The sequence below is a fragment of the Malaclemys terrapin genome, chromosome 3, assembly GCF_027887155.1.
Source record: "Malaclemys terrapin pileata isolate rMalTer1 chromosome 3, rMalTer1.hap1, whole genome shotgun sequence".
In the NCBI taxonomy this organism is placed as follows: domain Eukaryota; kingdom Metazoa; phylum Chordata; order Testudines; family Emydidae; genus Malaclemys; species Malaclemys terrapin.
Window position 1 is genome coordinate 125784724 of NC_071507.1, and position 16331 is coordinate 125801054.

At 43.7% G+C, this 16331-nt stretch overlaps 1 protein-coding gene across 8 annotated transcripts in view; it reads left to right on the plus strand.

Moving 5' to 3' along the window:
• Positions 1–16331, plus strand: part of AK9 (adenylate kinase 9) — a 156015-nt gene that overhangs the window by 47810 nt on the left and 91874 nt on the right. For all 8 annotated transcript variants that reach the window (XM_054023169.1, XM_054023168.1, XM_054023172.1 and 5 more), the window contains exons 13-15: positions 2065–2209; positions 6315–6446; positions 7383–7424. In XM_054023169.1, coding sequence (XP_053879144.1) covers positions 2065–2209; positions 6315–6446; positions 7383–7424 — 319 coding nt within the window. The remainder of the gene's footprint in view (positions 1–2064; positions 2210–6314; positions 6447–7382; positions 7425–16331) is intronic.

Genomic DNA, 16331 nt, shown 5'->3' on the forward strand with positions numbered 1-16331 from the left:
TTCTTGATGTAGTGGGAATCTCTTGCACGACTATCCCATTCGCAGAGAAAACAGCAGTACTTTGTGTATCCAGTCTGCAGACCAAGCAAGAGAGCAACAACCTTCAAATTGCCATAAAGCTGCCACTGATGTTGGTCATAGTTTATGCACCTCAAAAGTTGTTTCATGTTGTCATAGGTTTCCTTCATATGGACTGCATGACCAACTGGAATTGATGGCAAAACATTGCCATTATGCAGTAAAACAGCTTTAAGACTCGTCTTCGATGAATCAATAAACAGTCTCCATTCATCTGGATCGTGAACGATGTTGAGGGCTGCCATCACACCATTGATGTTGTTGCAGGCTACAAGATCACCTTCCATGAAGAAGAATGGGACAAGATCCTTTTGACGGTCACGGAACATGGAAACCCTAACATCACCTGCCAGGAGATTCCACTGTGTAGTCTGGAGCCCAACAGCTCTGCCTTACTCTTGGGTAGTTCCAAATCCCTGACAAGGTCATTCAGTTCACCTTGTGTTATGAGGTGTGGTTCAGAGGAGGAGGATGGGAGAAAATGTGGGTCCTGTGACATTGATGGTTCAGGACCAGAAGTTTCATCCTCTTCCTCGTCTGACTCAAGTGAGAATGATTCTGGTGCGTCAGGAACTGGCAGTCCTTCTCCGTGGGGTACTGGGTGTATAGCTGATGGAATGTTTGGATAATGCACAGTCCACTTTTTCTTCTTTGACACACCTTTCCCAACTGGAGGCACCATGCAGAAGTAACAATTGCTGGTATGATCTGTTGGCTCTCTCCAAATCATTGGCACTGCAAAAGGCATAGATTTCCTTTTCCTGTTCAACCACTAGCGAAGATTTGTTGCACAAGTGTTGCAGCATATGTGTGGGGCCCACCTCTTGTCCTGATCTCCAATTTTGCAATCAAAATAAAGGTGATAGGCTTTCTTAACCATAGTGGTTATACTGCGCTTTTGTGATGCAAAATTCACTTCACCACAAACATAGCAGAAGTTATCTGCACTGTTCACACAAGTACGAGGCATCTCTGCTCACTTTGGCTAAAACAGAAAAGTATCCCTTTGCAAAATCAAACACTGACAAATAAGAGAGCATGACACTGTATGATTTCTAGAGCTGATATAGGGCAACTTGTCCAGCAGAGTGATGTAAGCTTCGTTATGATTGGATCATCCATGATGTCTAGGAATAACATGATGCAATTCATATCATGTATGATGCAATACCAGCTTCAGATTGCATCATTCATTGCTTTGCCTAAAAAGCAGGTACTGTCCAAACCCAGTCATAGATTTATTCATAGATCCAGTCAAAGATGTATTTTAGTCATTTCTGGTTTAAATTGAGATCCCTTCCCTTTATAACTCATTTATCCTCCGCCATTCCCAAGTCAAGGGTCATATATACTGACCCAATAGCATATCTTGAAAACTAGAGCCAATCAACAATTTTAAGCATCATTTTCGTTCTCAGTGACCCAGAATTAGTAAAGTTTGACTACATTTATTTCAGAAGCATTTTGGCTGTAGAGCAGTGTAACGCAGTAAGACTTTTTGGGTCCTGAGGACAGCTTTATATTGGGGTAGAGGTGTAGCTTTATATTCTTAGTGGGTCATTAGGGTACACATTCAAAATGTATGGATTTGTGGAAAAAATGCAGTAATTTTGTGAAATCTAGTTACAGGAAAGTAACCTATTTTGGAGGTTACAATTATGATATTCCTAATTTTTCCCTTACTGGGGAAGATAGTTGTCAGTTATTTATATTAACTGTGTGGGGAGTCTGTGTCTTATCTTTTGCACATAAGAGAAGAAAAATTCATAACAACTTGTAAGTAACTCACTGCACAAACAAACTATGAGACAAATGCCGCTTTCACTGAAATCTGTGCAGTTTTTCCAAATACAATTACTATTGTAACTGACTGTTACAGAATTGCGTGATCTGTGCCTGAATCTGTGCATATGTTCATCTATGTATCAAATTTTATTACGATTCATTATTTAGATTTATTTTTATGTTTTCAAATATTTTCTTTAGGTTCTTGATATGGACAAACTTATTCAACCATGTATGGAAGAAGCAAGGAAAAAAATCATTGAGCAAGCTCGTATTGATGCAATAGATGTTGCTATTTCAAAAGTGAAAAATAAGCTGGAAATAGAAAAAATGTTAAAAGAGCAAGGTGAATAAGGTGTTTCCCAGCTTTTTGGGCTGTCTTGTTTGCTTTTAGGTTAGTTAAATAAAGCAGCTACTATTTGGGAATGTTTTAAACCCTCTATCAGCACATATAAAAGGCATCATGGTTATAGAGTTGTAAAGTTGTTCTGGAAAGTAATTACACAAAGCATGGGATTTCTCTTTGGGCTTCACTGTTTTACCCAGCTGTGTCTACTCTATGGGTATGCTATGTTGTATTAAGCTGTGTTCTTTTCCACAGTTTTATTTTCAAGCGAGAATCTTTTCCAGAAAAACTGTAATTAGAATATTAAGGAAGTCATATGTTAAATATTAACTAAATGTTATATACATGGGGATCAAATGAGGGAAATGGCAAACTGGAACATTGAATATAAATATTCTAGAATTGAGGGTGATAGTTATGCACTAAGGAGCTTCAAAATATGGTTCTGACTAAAGCTGGTTAAGAATTTTCCATCTGAATGGTTTTCCAACACAAAATTCATTTTCTGCAAAATCAAAATTTTAGAGATGAAAATTTCAATGTTGCTAGAAATTTTTGATATTCCATTAAAAAATTGTTCCCAATTCCATGTTTCCTCCACTCCTCAAAGCCCGCCTAGCAGGCTGCTGGGATCGTGGGTTACAGGGCCCCTGGCTCGAGGGCTGTCCCCCTGGGGGGCAGCCTTAAAGCTGGGGTTACCAAGCTCACCAGATGTAGTCAATCCAGATATGACCGACAACATAGCATCCATGTTCTATATCAGTTGCCAAGGAGGAGCTCGTCCCCACTCACTATGCACCGAGGCCATGAAACTGGTGCATACTCCACAATGTAACCATCACAGCATCCTACCTCCCCAGCTGCCAGAACATGATGGAGGACATGCTAAGCAGACATTTCTCCCAGGAGCACAAATGGGAAATAAACAACAGAGTCCTCCAGTCAGTATTCCAGAAATAGGACTTTCCCTCTGTAGACCTGTTTGCATCATCAATAAGCTAAAGTGGCCACTGTTCTGCTCCAGGGAAGTACTGGGATCCCAGTCACTGGGGGATGCCTTCCTCATTCCATGGGATGCGTCACTCATATATGCATTCCCACCGATACCACTAATCTCGCAAGTAATTCACAAGATACAGACTGACAGGTCCCATATCATACTGATTAGTTCCAATGTGGCCCAGACAGACATAGTAACCTTACCTGATGCGCATAGTTTTCTGTGCCCCATGAATTCTTCCACTGTGGGCGGATCTCCTTTCACAGAACAAAAGCAGGACACTGCACCCAAATCTGGAGAAACTTCATCTCAAAGTGTGGCTCCTACTTGGTTCCAATATGACGAATTAGCCTGCTCAGAACAAGTGAAACATGTTATTAAATAGCACGGGATCCACCACTCGCAATACTTATCTCCAAAAATGGAATTGATTCTCACTATGGTGCCAACAAAAACAGTTGACTGCAGTCACAGCACTACTCCCGTTCATACTGGACTACATACTGGAACTGAAGGAATCAGACTTATCCATAAGCTCAATTAAAGTTCACCTAGTGGCTATTACAGCCTTTCACCCTAAGTTTGAGGGACCCTCCATATTTCCACACCCAGTCACTAAACACTTTCTCACTGGCATACAGAATATTTACCCGGAAGTCCAACAATCTTCACCCACATGGGTTTTAAACCTTGTGCTTATATGCCTCACCAGAGCCCCTTTTGAAGCTTTGGCGAACTGCTTACTCCTTCATCTATCTATGAAAGTCACATTTTTGGTCATGATCACCTCAGCTAGATGAGTGAGTGAGATTGGGACACCAATGGCTGATTCCCCCCCGCCCCCCATGTCATATTCTTTAAGGACAAAGTCACGTTGAGACTATACCCAAAAATTTTACCTACAATATTAACATCCTTTCATATAAATCAACCCATGCACCTCCTCACATTTTACCCCAAACCACATGGGAACTCACAAGAGGCCATTCTACATACACTAGACATCAGGCGAGCCATAGCGTTCTACTTGGACAGAACCCCAAGCCCTTCTGGAAATCTCCAAGGCTGTTTATTTCCACAACGCTCCAACGGATGCATAATATCAACCCAGAGACTATCCAAATGGATCTCTACATGTATCCAACTTTGCTATTGACTGCATAACACAAAACACCCATGAGGGATCAGATACCACTCCACACATTCCATAGCAATGTCTATAGCCTTCTTGAACAATGTACCTCTAATTGACATATGCAGGGTAGCTACCTGGGCTTCTGTGCATACCTTTGCACATCACTATGCCATCACTCAAAGTTCTATGTCAGATGCTATAATAGGCCTTACTATGCTCTCTGCAACAACATATGCGAATCTGAAGCCCCTTCCATCCACAGTGGGTAGGGTGACCAGACAGCAAAAATGAAAAATCGGGACGGGGGTGGGGGGTAATAGGAGCCTATATAAGAAAAAGACCCAAAAATCGGGACTGTCCCTATAAAATCGGGACATCTGGTCACCCTAACAGTGGGGCACTGCTCTACAGTCACCTGAAGTGGAGCATTCACAGGGACATCACTCATAGAAGAAGAGAGGGTTGTGCAGTAACTGAGGTTCTTTAGATGTGTGTTCCACTAGGCACCCGCCTCTCCTCCACTTCAGAGTTCGCTAAAAGAGCTCTGCAGTAGAGAAAGAACTGAAGGGGTTGGGTCATGCATGTGCTAGATGAGGTGCCAACGGCTCTGCAAGATGACTACTATGCATGCGTGCACTGACTGAGCACTGCTACCGAAAATCTCCGATCTATGATGCAGGGACACACCGACACCTTCAGTGGAGCAACCACAAGACACTCATCTCGAAGAACCTCAATTACTGCACAAGGTGAGTAACCCTCTTCTTTTTAGGAGTACATTAAGTAACCAATGAAAACAACCATTCAAATTTGGATGAGCTTTACATAAGGTTTTGAGACATCAGCCCACTAATGAGAATGTCCTATATCCATTCATCATCTTTTGCCTCACTCTCCTCTTCTTTTTAGTGATTTTGTGCACTAAATGAAGCTAAAGAATGTTAGTGTGAAGTGTGTTTCTACAAACTTTCTACATGGAACTCACATTGACTGACTAGAACAAGGACAGCTGAGTCACCTACCGCTTCTCACCACTACAAAAAAAGTCAGGGGCCTCCTCCATGATTAGAACATGGATCATAATGATTCTATTAACCACCAACCTGTACTAAACACTATGAGCTGCTAACTAGGGTCACTGTTAGCCACTGCCCTATGCTTTTAAATAAGACCCAATGATGAACTAGTGTGATAGTTAATAAGTATTAAACAATTGGTTTTCACACAGATATCAGTCCCCGCTTGCTTTATCTTCTTATGCCCATCACAGTTGAGAACACAAGGCTCACACCTCCAGTATGATCCCAGACCTCTGCAGCTCTTGACAGCTTTACTCTACTTTTTTAGCCATCATGCACATGGGGATCAGAAAAGCAAAGCTGTCATGGCACAGCACACAAAGAAAGGTCCTCAGAACAGGGTACAAAGGGCGGGCACCTTCTTCTCATCAGATCTCAGTCTCAAGAAAATTGAGGCGGGAAAATGATGTTTCTACACAAGAGGGTTGAGGGGATGGTGGAGGTGGCTGGTGGTATTTCTAACTTCATGGAGGAGACCAATGGTTGCAGGTGTTGTGTTTTCCTCTCTTATTGTTGTCCAAGCCCCTGCTGCTAGTGTTCTTGGCTTCACGGAGGCTACCAGCATGCTAAGTTGTGGGGTGGAAGCCAGCAGCTGCATCATATTTCACGGACATTCTGTGTTCCAAAAAAAAAAAAAAATCTAAGTTTGACAATATTTAGAATCATTGCACTCTATCAAGATTATAGAAATGCTCACATCAAGTGTGCTTTATAATGTTTTTAAATGCTTTTTCTGTTTTGTTTTGTTTTTTAACTTTTTCAGGTACAGTATTTTGCTTCTGTTTTTATTCAAGACAAATAGTTACTGAAATTATGGTTAAAGAAGTAATTTCAAATAAATATGTTTTTGTCTTATGCTATGACTTCTGTAAATGTAATGATATTTCACAGCTGCAATAGATGCCCAAGAAACTGGTAGTTACAAAGAAACAGATGAATATGAAGAAAGTGAGGCCACTAAGCCTGAGGAAGAAAGAAGCATGGAAGAGCAGAGTAGAGATACAAGATCTGACACCAGCAAAGGTAAAGAAATATTTATCTATTTTGTCCCACAACCATTATGTGCTATCCAAGTGCCTTATATTCAAAAAAGAAAATATATTTTTCCCTTTCTCCTTTTCTCATCTCCATTGTCAGAATATTTTAAATCTTCTTATTTATTGTTCTGCGGAAAAGCTAAACTGAAAACGTGAGTTTTGCAGTTTGTTCTGAAAGCAGTGAGGATAGGTACTTTTGATGCTAATGCTACATTTCTCCATGTGCAAAAAAATTCCTATTGACTTTTGATAGGAGTTAGGCATGCATTTTGGTGAAAAGTCTGCTGTTTCCATATACTTTTTTTTTCTATAGCACAAGAGTTTTTCATAGGTGGTTAAGAAAAAAAGTACTAAGGCTGTGGTGCATACGCTGGCAATACTTCAAATGACTTTATTCTGTTGATACATATGCAACTTTTATGCTTCCAGGAGGCACACACCTGATTCAACCATCCTTACAATCTCCACATGTCCATGTCAGTCTCAGACTTCCTTCACATTCAACTCATAGCCTTCACAATCCAACTTACTTTTCTTTAATATCTGACCAATCCCTCCACACCACATACTCATTCTCAACTCTGACACACTGAGTACCCAGCTCTGTCTCTTCCATATTTTCTCCACATACCCAATTCACACACCTTCATAACCCTCCACAACCAATCCATCTATAATACTTTGCCATTGACTTTATCTACATTTTTATATTTTGTAATAGATATAGGATATGGGGTATTGGGAAGGAATGGGTGGGGAATGATTTGGGTGTAGGGGATGTGAGCTGTGAAGGAATGGAAGTTGGAGCTGTGTAAACATGAGTTATGTAAAAGCATTCTAAAGGTATAATTAACTAAATTATATATAAACAAATGAATTAGTGTTGCGCTGTTAATAGATATTAATATTTATGTTCACACAGAAAAGACTGACAATTCTTCAGAACAAGAAGCTGAATCATCAGGTAAAACTGATTAATTCACCCAAACACACAAGTGCTTGAAATATAATTCAGGTAATTATTGTACCATGCATGTAATTGATATAAACTTTGGGTCTAATTCTGCAGTCATTAGTCTCTGCCTGACACTACTTGCATGTGTTGTAAGACATGTAAGCAATTTTATATGAGATATGTGATTAAATAGTGGGAGCTTTATCTAATATAAGAACTCAGGGCCCATTTCAGCAACCCTCCATTATGTCGAGTAAGGATGGTGGAACCAATCAGGCCCTCGGTGATACATAGGACACCTCGGAATTTACAGATATATCATCATATTAAAATTACTGAAGATGGAAATTAATGTACAGTATGTACTATAGATGGAATGCATAAAAACAGCTAGAATTTGTGTTCTTCTTCAAGTGATTGCACATGTCCATTGCACTGTACATGTGCACGAGCCTTGTGCACAGTTGTCAAGAGATTTTTCCCTCAGCTGTACCCGTTGGGCCTCTGTTGCCTCGTACCACTGCACACAGGTATCAAGGACCACGCTGTCCCCAACCCCTCTCTGTTCCTTCCTACTTCTAGCAATAGTGGTTGTTGTTGTTGATGTGATCTTCGTATCTACTTATCTTCCCATCCTTAGTGCATATAATACCTGTAGTGTTAGTTTTTAGTATATCTGTAGGATATCTGTAAATAGTTAGTTATAAGAATAAGTATAGATTAGTATTTTTTTAATGTAGGGTTACCAATGCCCAGTTGAGTACCCAGTTTGGTACCAAACTAATGCCCTGTTCTCCTGGCTTTAAGGCCTGTTGTTCATGTAACAGGTCTATGCCGTGAATGACCCACACCCCAGCTGACTTAAGTGTCTGGGAGATGCTCAGGTAAGTGACAAATGTCACATTTGTAGCAGTTTCAAACACTTCTCGAAAATGGACAGGGCTGTCTGACTTGAGTACCAGCTTAGGGAGTCTATGCTTCATCCACTGTTGGAACTTTTCCACTCTGTATGGGTACCAAGAACATCCAAGTCAGTCAGGAGTGCTAGACTTGATCTGACTGAGTCCACAGGTAGATCCACATCACTGGTGCCTATGAAGATACTGCATAAGTTTCTTAAAGACTCAGTAGTGGGGCCTTCCAAGTCTACTACAAAGGCTCTGAGTTGACGCAAGGACTCAGAGGAGTGCTCAAAGAAGTCGTACCCCCAGGAGCACTCTATAAGCCAGGAGGGATTGCTGACTCCAGAACCCAGAAAGAGTCCATTGAGACCAATCTCTGAATGACCTAGCATACCTTTCGGTACTGCAGACACAGGACCCCTTTCCTGTGCTGTCAACACCTGAGGTTTTTGAGGTAGCCAGGGATATCCATAACCTGTCAGTGCCGTCTTTTCCTGCAATTCAGGAATCTCACACAGTTGGATTGGAACTACACACTTCTACCATCCCAAGTCCAGCCCCAGAGCACTGTTGAGTACTGACCACTACTTCTCTCATGGCACCTCTGAATAGGATTCCATCTAGAGGCAAGCCAGCAATGATATTACCAGTATCCCCTTCTCCAGACTCAGAGCTTGGCTCTCAAGTACTGACAGGTCAGTTCCCCCATGGTGTGCGGAAGGGGGCTCCTCATCAGACTCTGAAGCTGAACCTTTATTGCCCCAAGCATGCACAGTAGCTCCAGTGGGGTGCCTGCCTGCCGTGGTACCAATCACAGCTCAGCACTCTAAGAGCCAGTGGCCTCACGTAGCTGGGTCCTACCTCAGTACCAATGGCCCTGTTGGACCCCTGGGGTCTTCCCTCCACATTATAGAGCCTCTCTGCTCCCTTCCCACCTTTCTAGCTCAGCTAGGCACCAGGAGCATCTGCATGGAGGCCATCATCTTCTCTCCCCTGGTCAGGGCCGGCTCCAGGCACCACCTAAAGAAGCAGGTGCTTGGGGCGGCCAATACCAAGGAACGGCACTCCAGACGCTATTGGGGCATCACATCCGGGTCTTCAGTGGCAATTCGGCAGTGGATCCCTCAGTCCCTCTCAGAGCGAAGGACCTGCCGCCGAATTGCCACCGAAGAGTGGAGCGGTGCGATCGTGCTGCCGCCGCTTTTTTTTTTTTTTTCCTGCAGTTGGGGCGGCAGAAAACCTGGAGCCGGCCCTGCCCCTGGTACTAAGACCAGTACCATGCAGATGGAAACACATGCTCAGTACTCTTCTGTAGAGGAATTGGAGGAGTGACCTCCTAACACACTTAGCCTATTCTTCGACATCACCTGATGAGGCAGAGGGAATGAGTCTACCTTTCCCCCTCCTGATGATTTCAGAGCTCATCCAGATTTGTTGAGGATGGTCGCTGCAGCTCTGGATATCCAAACAGAAGAGGTACAGGAAAGGTCACACAGGCTCATGGATATTTTTGCCTCTGAAGGACCCTCTAAGGGGGAATCTGGAATCTGTCAGGATTTTATAGCAGACCCCTTCTTCCCTGCCTCCAGCTACTAAAAGGGTGGAGAAGAGCTATTATGTTCCTTTACAGGGATCCATTTCTACAACCACCCTCCTCGGGCTTCCTGATGATTGCTGCTGCCAGTGAAAAAGAGAGAGGCAGGGACTCCAGGCTTCTTACTCCAAAGGGAAAGAAAGCAAATAAGCTAGACCTTTTTGGCAGGAAACTTTTTATTCTGCAGGGAGTTTACAGGTTAGGATTGTGAGCCAGCAAGCTCTTCTCGGGCACTACAATTTCATCCTATGGGATAATATCCTGAAGTTCAAAGACAAGCCTCATGGTGAGACAAAGCAAGAGTTCTCTGTAATAGTGGAGGAGGACAAATTAGTTGCCTTGACAATGTTGCAGGCAAACCTGGATGAGGCAGACTGCAGCTCGAGCTATGGCTTCGTCCATCACTATGCATTGTTCATTTTGGCAGCAGTCATCAGCCTTCCCTAAGAAGTGTAACAAACAATTCAAGACCTTCTTTTTGAAGGTCCCTTACTGTTTTCCAATAAAATAGAAGAGACGCTTTATAGTCTTAAGGATTCAAGGGCAACCCTTAAGTCTCTGGGGATCTATAGACTAGCAGCAAAAAGAAAGCCCACAGCATTCCCACCAGCTTCAGACCTTCTGTAAGATCTGAGGCTTTTTTCTGCAGTAAGCAGCAGCAACCATAAGCTAAGAAGCAGAGAGCCACATCCTCACATTCCATCAAAACAATATAATATTGAGCTGTTAAGAAGGTGCTCTTGTCCTAATAGTACCCACCATCACCAGATAAAGCATCTTAAGATGGTGTGACGGGGCAAGGCCAGATGGCTATAGGAAAGTAGTGAGAAACACGTATGTTAGCCCCAGGCTAAACAAATCCCTGTTACCATGATAACCAAATGGCAGTTGCTCCAGGTTAATCAAGACACCTGGGGCCAATTAAGATCCTTCCAGAAAGCAGTGGAGACAGCTAGGTTGATTGGGACACCTGAAGCCAATCAGGGGCTGGCTGAAACTAGTTAAAAACCTCCCCGTTAGTCAGGTGGGCGTGCATGTCAGGAGCTGTGGGAGAAAGTTATGCTGTTGGAGAGACTGAGCAATATACACCATATCAGGCACAAGGAAGGAGGCCCTGAGGTAAGGGTGAAGGGGAGCTTGAGGAAGTGGGGGCTGCTGTAGGAAAGTAGCCTAGGGAATTGTTTGTGTCCTGTTTCTAAAAGGTCACCTACCATAGCTGATACTATTAGGGTCCCTGGGCTGGAGCCCAGAGTAGAGGGTGGGCCTGGGCTTCCCCCTTTGCTCCCCCTCCCTCTGATTAATCACTGAGACTGGGAGACAACAGTGACTGTGCAAGGGAGGATAGTTTCTCCTCACCTCCCTCGCTGGCTTATAATGAAAATGGCTCAGTAGCCTGTGCCCCTTGCCTCTAGAGAGAGAAGGGCTATGTGGAGGGTCACAGTGAGCCTCTGAGGCTAGCAAAATCTGCCAGGAAAAGTGGGACCCATGGAGACAAGGACAGAGCTTTGTCACAATGGTTAAAGAAAACTTTGTTTGATAGCATCCTGTCTGGCAAGGAATCACTTATCAACAGTTGTGCTTGTGAAATCTATACTTCTTTATTGTTTTGCCTTTGTGGTCCCTATTTCTCCATTGTTTATCTGTATGGTTTCTGTCTGATTCTTTGATTGTTTCTGTCTGTTGCATAACTAACTTTGCAAGATTTAAATCAACTAAGGTGGTGGGATACGACTGGTTAAATAATTGTTTCATAATGGGTTAGAATTGGTGAAAAATACTTTTTTTGTAGTACTTTAGTTTAAAATGATTGTTACGGTATAGCTAAGCAGGACTCACGTTTAACTATATAAACTGGGGTCCAAAAGGAAGTTCTTTGGAACCTAACTCCAGGACACAGCCCAAGACCAGACCTGCCAACTATGTTGTGCAGAAGCTGGATCCCTGGATAACCTGGTCTGGACTGGCCATCAGGAAAAGTTCATCTGCCTTACTGGGAGTGGTGAGCATTGTATATTTAGCGTGTGTATTCTGTTTTGGTAACTGTTAATAAACTGAGGTTAAGGATATTACTGTGTAAGGCTCTTTCACTGGTAAAAGGCTCAGCAAAACCACGGGAGATTACACCATGAGCCCTAGAGTCTGGGTAAGGGTGGCCCTGAGCCCTAGGAACTGGGTAAAGATAGGTGCTTTTCACCCGGAGCCGTAAGGTGGGGGTGCCTAAATTAACTGGGTTACACTTTGAGCTCACAGAAGGGTGAAGGTGGGGTGCCCTAGAGTGTGCAGGTAACATTCTTGCCACATTCTCAAGACCTGTCCAAAAAGAGGGGGCAGAAGTTACAAAAGGCATCCTTTCCTCCACCCTCCTTTGCAGCTGACATTTCTTCTAGACAAACTGGGTCATCTAAACAATTTTGACACCTCAGTCGAGAGCATTATGCTACTCCCTACAGTGCCATCTCTCCCCACCCCAGTTTTAGCCAACCATCTATCCCACTTTCTAAGTGCTTGCACCTGCATCACCATGGATCAGTGGGTCTTAAGCACAATTGAACTGGGATACGCCCTTCAATGTATTTCTGTTCCCCACTTCCACCCTCTTTCCCCATCCCTCTTCAGGGACCACTCTCTTGAGAGCATGCTACTTCAGGAGAGTCAGTCTCTACTCCTCATGGGGGCCATACAGAAAGTTCCTATGTTGTTCAGAGGGAAGGGATTTTATTCCCTTTACTTCCTATATGCAAAGGCAAAGTGGCATCTCAGGCCTATTTTAGATCTAAGGCTGGTAAACAAGTACCAAAAGAAAACAAAATTCCGAATGTGGTAGACAACAATACTACAGAAACACCCCATATGACAAGGACTGGAAACAGCTCATCCCATTTGGCCACAAAGCATATTTGGCTGCAACCTTACAATTAAGAATTGCCAACTATGTGGCCCTATTGGAAAAATCACAATAATTACACAAGTCTCTCTGAATGTATTAACTTTATTCCAGAAGACAAAAAAGAGCAGTACAAAGCACTCATCACAAAGGGCCACCTCATCACCAGAATAGCACTACAAGCTGCATTGAGATCCATAGCAACAGCGGTCATTATGAAGAGAGCCTCCTGGCTTCCTCTATCTGATTTTCCAAAGCCAGTACAGTCCACCGTAGAGAACTTACCATTTGAAGGCTCCAAACTCTTTGCGGACAAAACGGATGAGAATCTGCACACTTTGAAAGACTCAAAAGCCACGTTGTGATCTCTGGGCATCCACATACCTAAGAACAAGAGATGGCAGAGCAATTATCAAACTCCTCAAAGATTCCGACCCCCTCTGTACACACACCGCAATAGATACTACGACCAACAGGGGTGGAAACAAAACTTTGAGGAGACGGCAATCCACTGCTTTGACTACTCTCAGCCATCAACCTTTAGACAACAGATTTGAAACCTTGGTCGAGGGCTCGAGAATCCCATCTCTCTCAATGCTGACACCATCTACAACTGGCAAGACTTTTGGAAATTGCCTACTTCCATTCTACCCAATCTGTACATTACCATGGACAGATGGGTAGAAATAATCAAATGGTTACTCCATCCCCCTTACCTCCAAACCCCCTACCTATCCCCCTTCACCGTCCCTCTTCAGGGACCCTTCTCACGAACATCTTCTGTGAGAAGAGGTAAACCATCTCATATCTCTGGGAACAGTAGAACCCATACCAACCAAGTACAGAGGGAAGGGGTTCTGTTCCCACTACTTTCTCACACAGAAAAAAACAGGAGATTGGAGACCTATTCTCAATCTCGGGTGACTCAACAAGTTTGTGAAAACACAGTGATTCAGAATGATCACACTAAGCACCATAATCCCAGAATTAGAGATCGGGGACTGGTTCTCAACCCTCAACCTCCAGGATGCATACTTTCATATATCCATCCATTCCTCCCATCGGAAATTCCTACAGTTTACAATAGCACAGGACCATTTCCAGTACAACATTCTACCCTTCAGCCTTTCCACTACACCTTGGGTATTTTCAAAGGTACTAGCCGTAGTAGCTACCTATCTACTCGGAGAGGGAATCCTGATATTCCCCTACTTAGATGACTGTCTGCTGAAAGCATCAACACTGCACATAGCTACAGCCACCACCCAATGTACAATAAATATGTTCACCACCTTAGGACTTCACATAAGCATACAAAATTATATTCTAATACCTGTCCAATGCCTGGAATTCATTGGAGCAGACCTCAACTCCCTTGAAGCAACTGCCTCCCTACCAACAAAATACTTTCTGACTTTAACTGCCTTGATCTCAACAGTGCAAAACAGCCCGCAAGTGTCTGACAGAACTTGCCTACAAATCCTAGGCTACGTGGCTGCCACAACCTTCATTGTCCGACATGCAAGACTACACATGCAGTATCTACAAGCCTGGCTCTGGACAAATTATGTCCCACATAGGCACAACATAAACAAGCTCATCATCATGCCCAATACAGTCCAGGATTCCCTTTTAAGGTTGACCAAGCCAGACAATGTCAGTGGGGGGGTGCCATTCCTACAGAATCCACCATCGCTCACCATCGCCATGGACGCTTCCCTCCTAGGCTGGGGGGCACATCTGAAAACACTCTCTATACAGGGCCAGTGGTCTACGGCAGAGTCCCATCTTCATATCAACCAGCTGGAACTACAAGCTGTTCTCACTTCCTACCACTAATCAAAAACAAAACAGTACAGATTTTTACAGACAATGTAGCTTGTATGTTCTACATAAACCGCTAAGGGGGAGCGCAATTGCACTCCTTATGTGTAGAAGCCATGCGTCTTTGGCAATGATGCATCAAACATAATGTCCATGTTATAGCATCATACCTACCTGGCTGCCGGAACATCACGGCAGATACCCTGAGCAGGAAGTTTTATCGAGACCATGAATGGGAGTTGAATACGTGGGTAATCCTAGATATTTTTCAGATGTGGGGGTACCCAACAATAGACCTCTTTGCAACCACATAAAACTCCAAATGCCTCCATTCTGCTCCAGAGCAGGACTTGGTTGACACTGTCTAGGCGATGCCTTCCTCATCAAGTGAAATGCTCCCCTCCTATACACTTTTCCTTGCACCCCTCTCCCATGTACTCCGCAAGATAAAACCAGACTGATCCAGAGTGATCCTAATAACCCCCACATAGATGCAACAAACGTGGTACCCTTATCTTCTCCACATGGCAGTCTGTCCACCACACACACTCCTACTTCTGCCTTGGCTTCTATCGCAGGACACAGGTCGCGTCATCCATCCGGATCCCCAAAGACTTCATCTCAAAGCCTGGTTACTACATGGCTCTCAGAATCTGAAATGACATGTTCCTCAGAGGTACAAAACATTATTAAACAGCCATAGGACAACTACCCCGACTCACATACATATATAAGTGGAAGCTATTTGACTCATGGTGCCAACGCAAACAGACTACATCTCTGTCAGCCCCCTTACCTCTTATTTTAGATTACTTACTGGAACTCAAACAAACGGGCCTCTCCATGAGTTCGATCCATGTACATCTGTCAGCCTTCATGACTTTTCATCATAAAGTTGATGGATTCTCTGTTTTCACGCATCCGCTTACTAAATGTTTCCTAAACGGTCTCTCCACCTCCTGTCCAGAAGTTAGGAACCCTAACCCGCCATGGGACCTCAACTTAGTCCTCCACACCCTCACTTTTGAGCCCATGGCTACATGCTCCTTACTACACCTCTCTATGAAGGTTGCATTCCTAGTGGCCATTATATCTGCCAGGAGAGTGTGGGAACTAGCAACTCTCATGACAGACCCACCTTATACAATCCTTTTCAAAGATAATGTATCTTTCAGACCACATACTAAGTTTTTACCTAAGGTTGTCTCATCCTTTCAATTAACCAACCTACATACTGTGACAGGGTCAGGCCAGATGGCTACAGAAGAGTGATAGAAGGCAGATATATGAGTCCCAGATTAAGTAGATCCCTTTTCCCTGGGTAAAGTAACAGGGGCAGTTCCAGAACAAGCAGGAACTTGCTGGAACCAGTTAAGGCAGGCAGGCTAATTAGGACACCTGGAGCCAGTGAAGAAGAAGCTGCTAGAATCAATTAGGACAGACTGGCTAATCAGGACACCTGGTATAAAAAAGCTCTCACTCCAGTTAGTGAGGTGTGTGCGTACGGAGCTGGGAGTGAGAGGACGTGCTGCTGGAGGACTGAGGAGTACAAGCATTAACAGACATCAGGAGGAAGATCCTGTGGTGAGGATAAAGAAGGTGTTGGGAGGAGGCTATGGGGAAGTAGCCCAGGGAGTTGTAGCTGTCGTGCAGCTGTTCCAGGAGGCACTCTAGACAGCTGCAGTCCATAGGGCCCTGGGCTGGAACCCGGA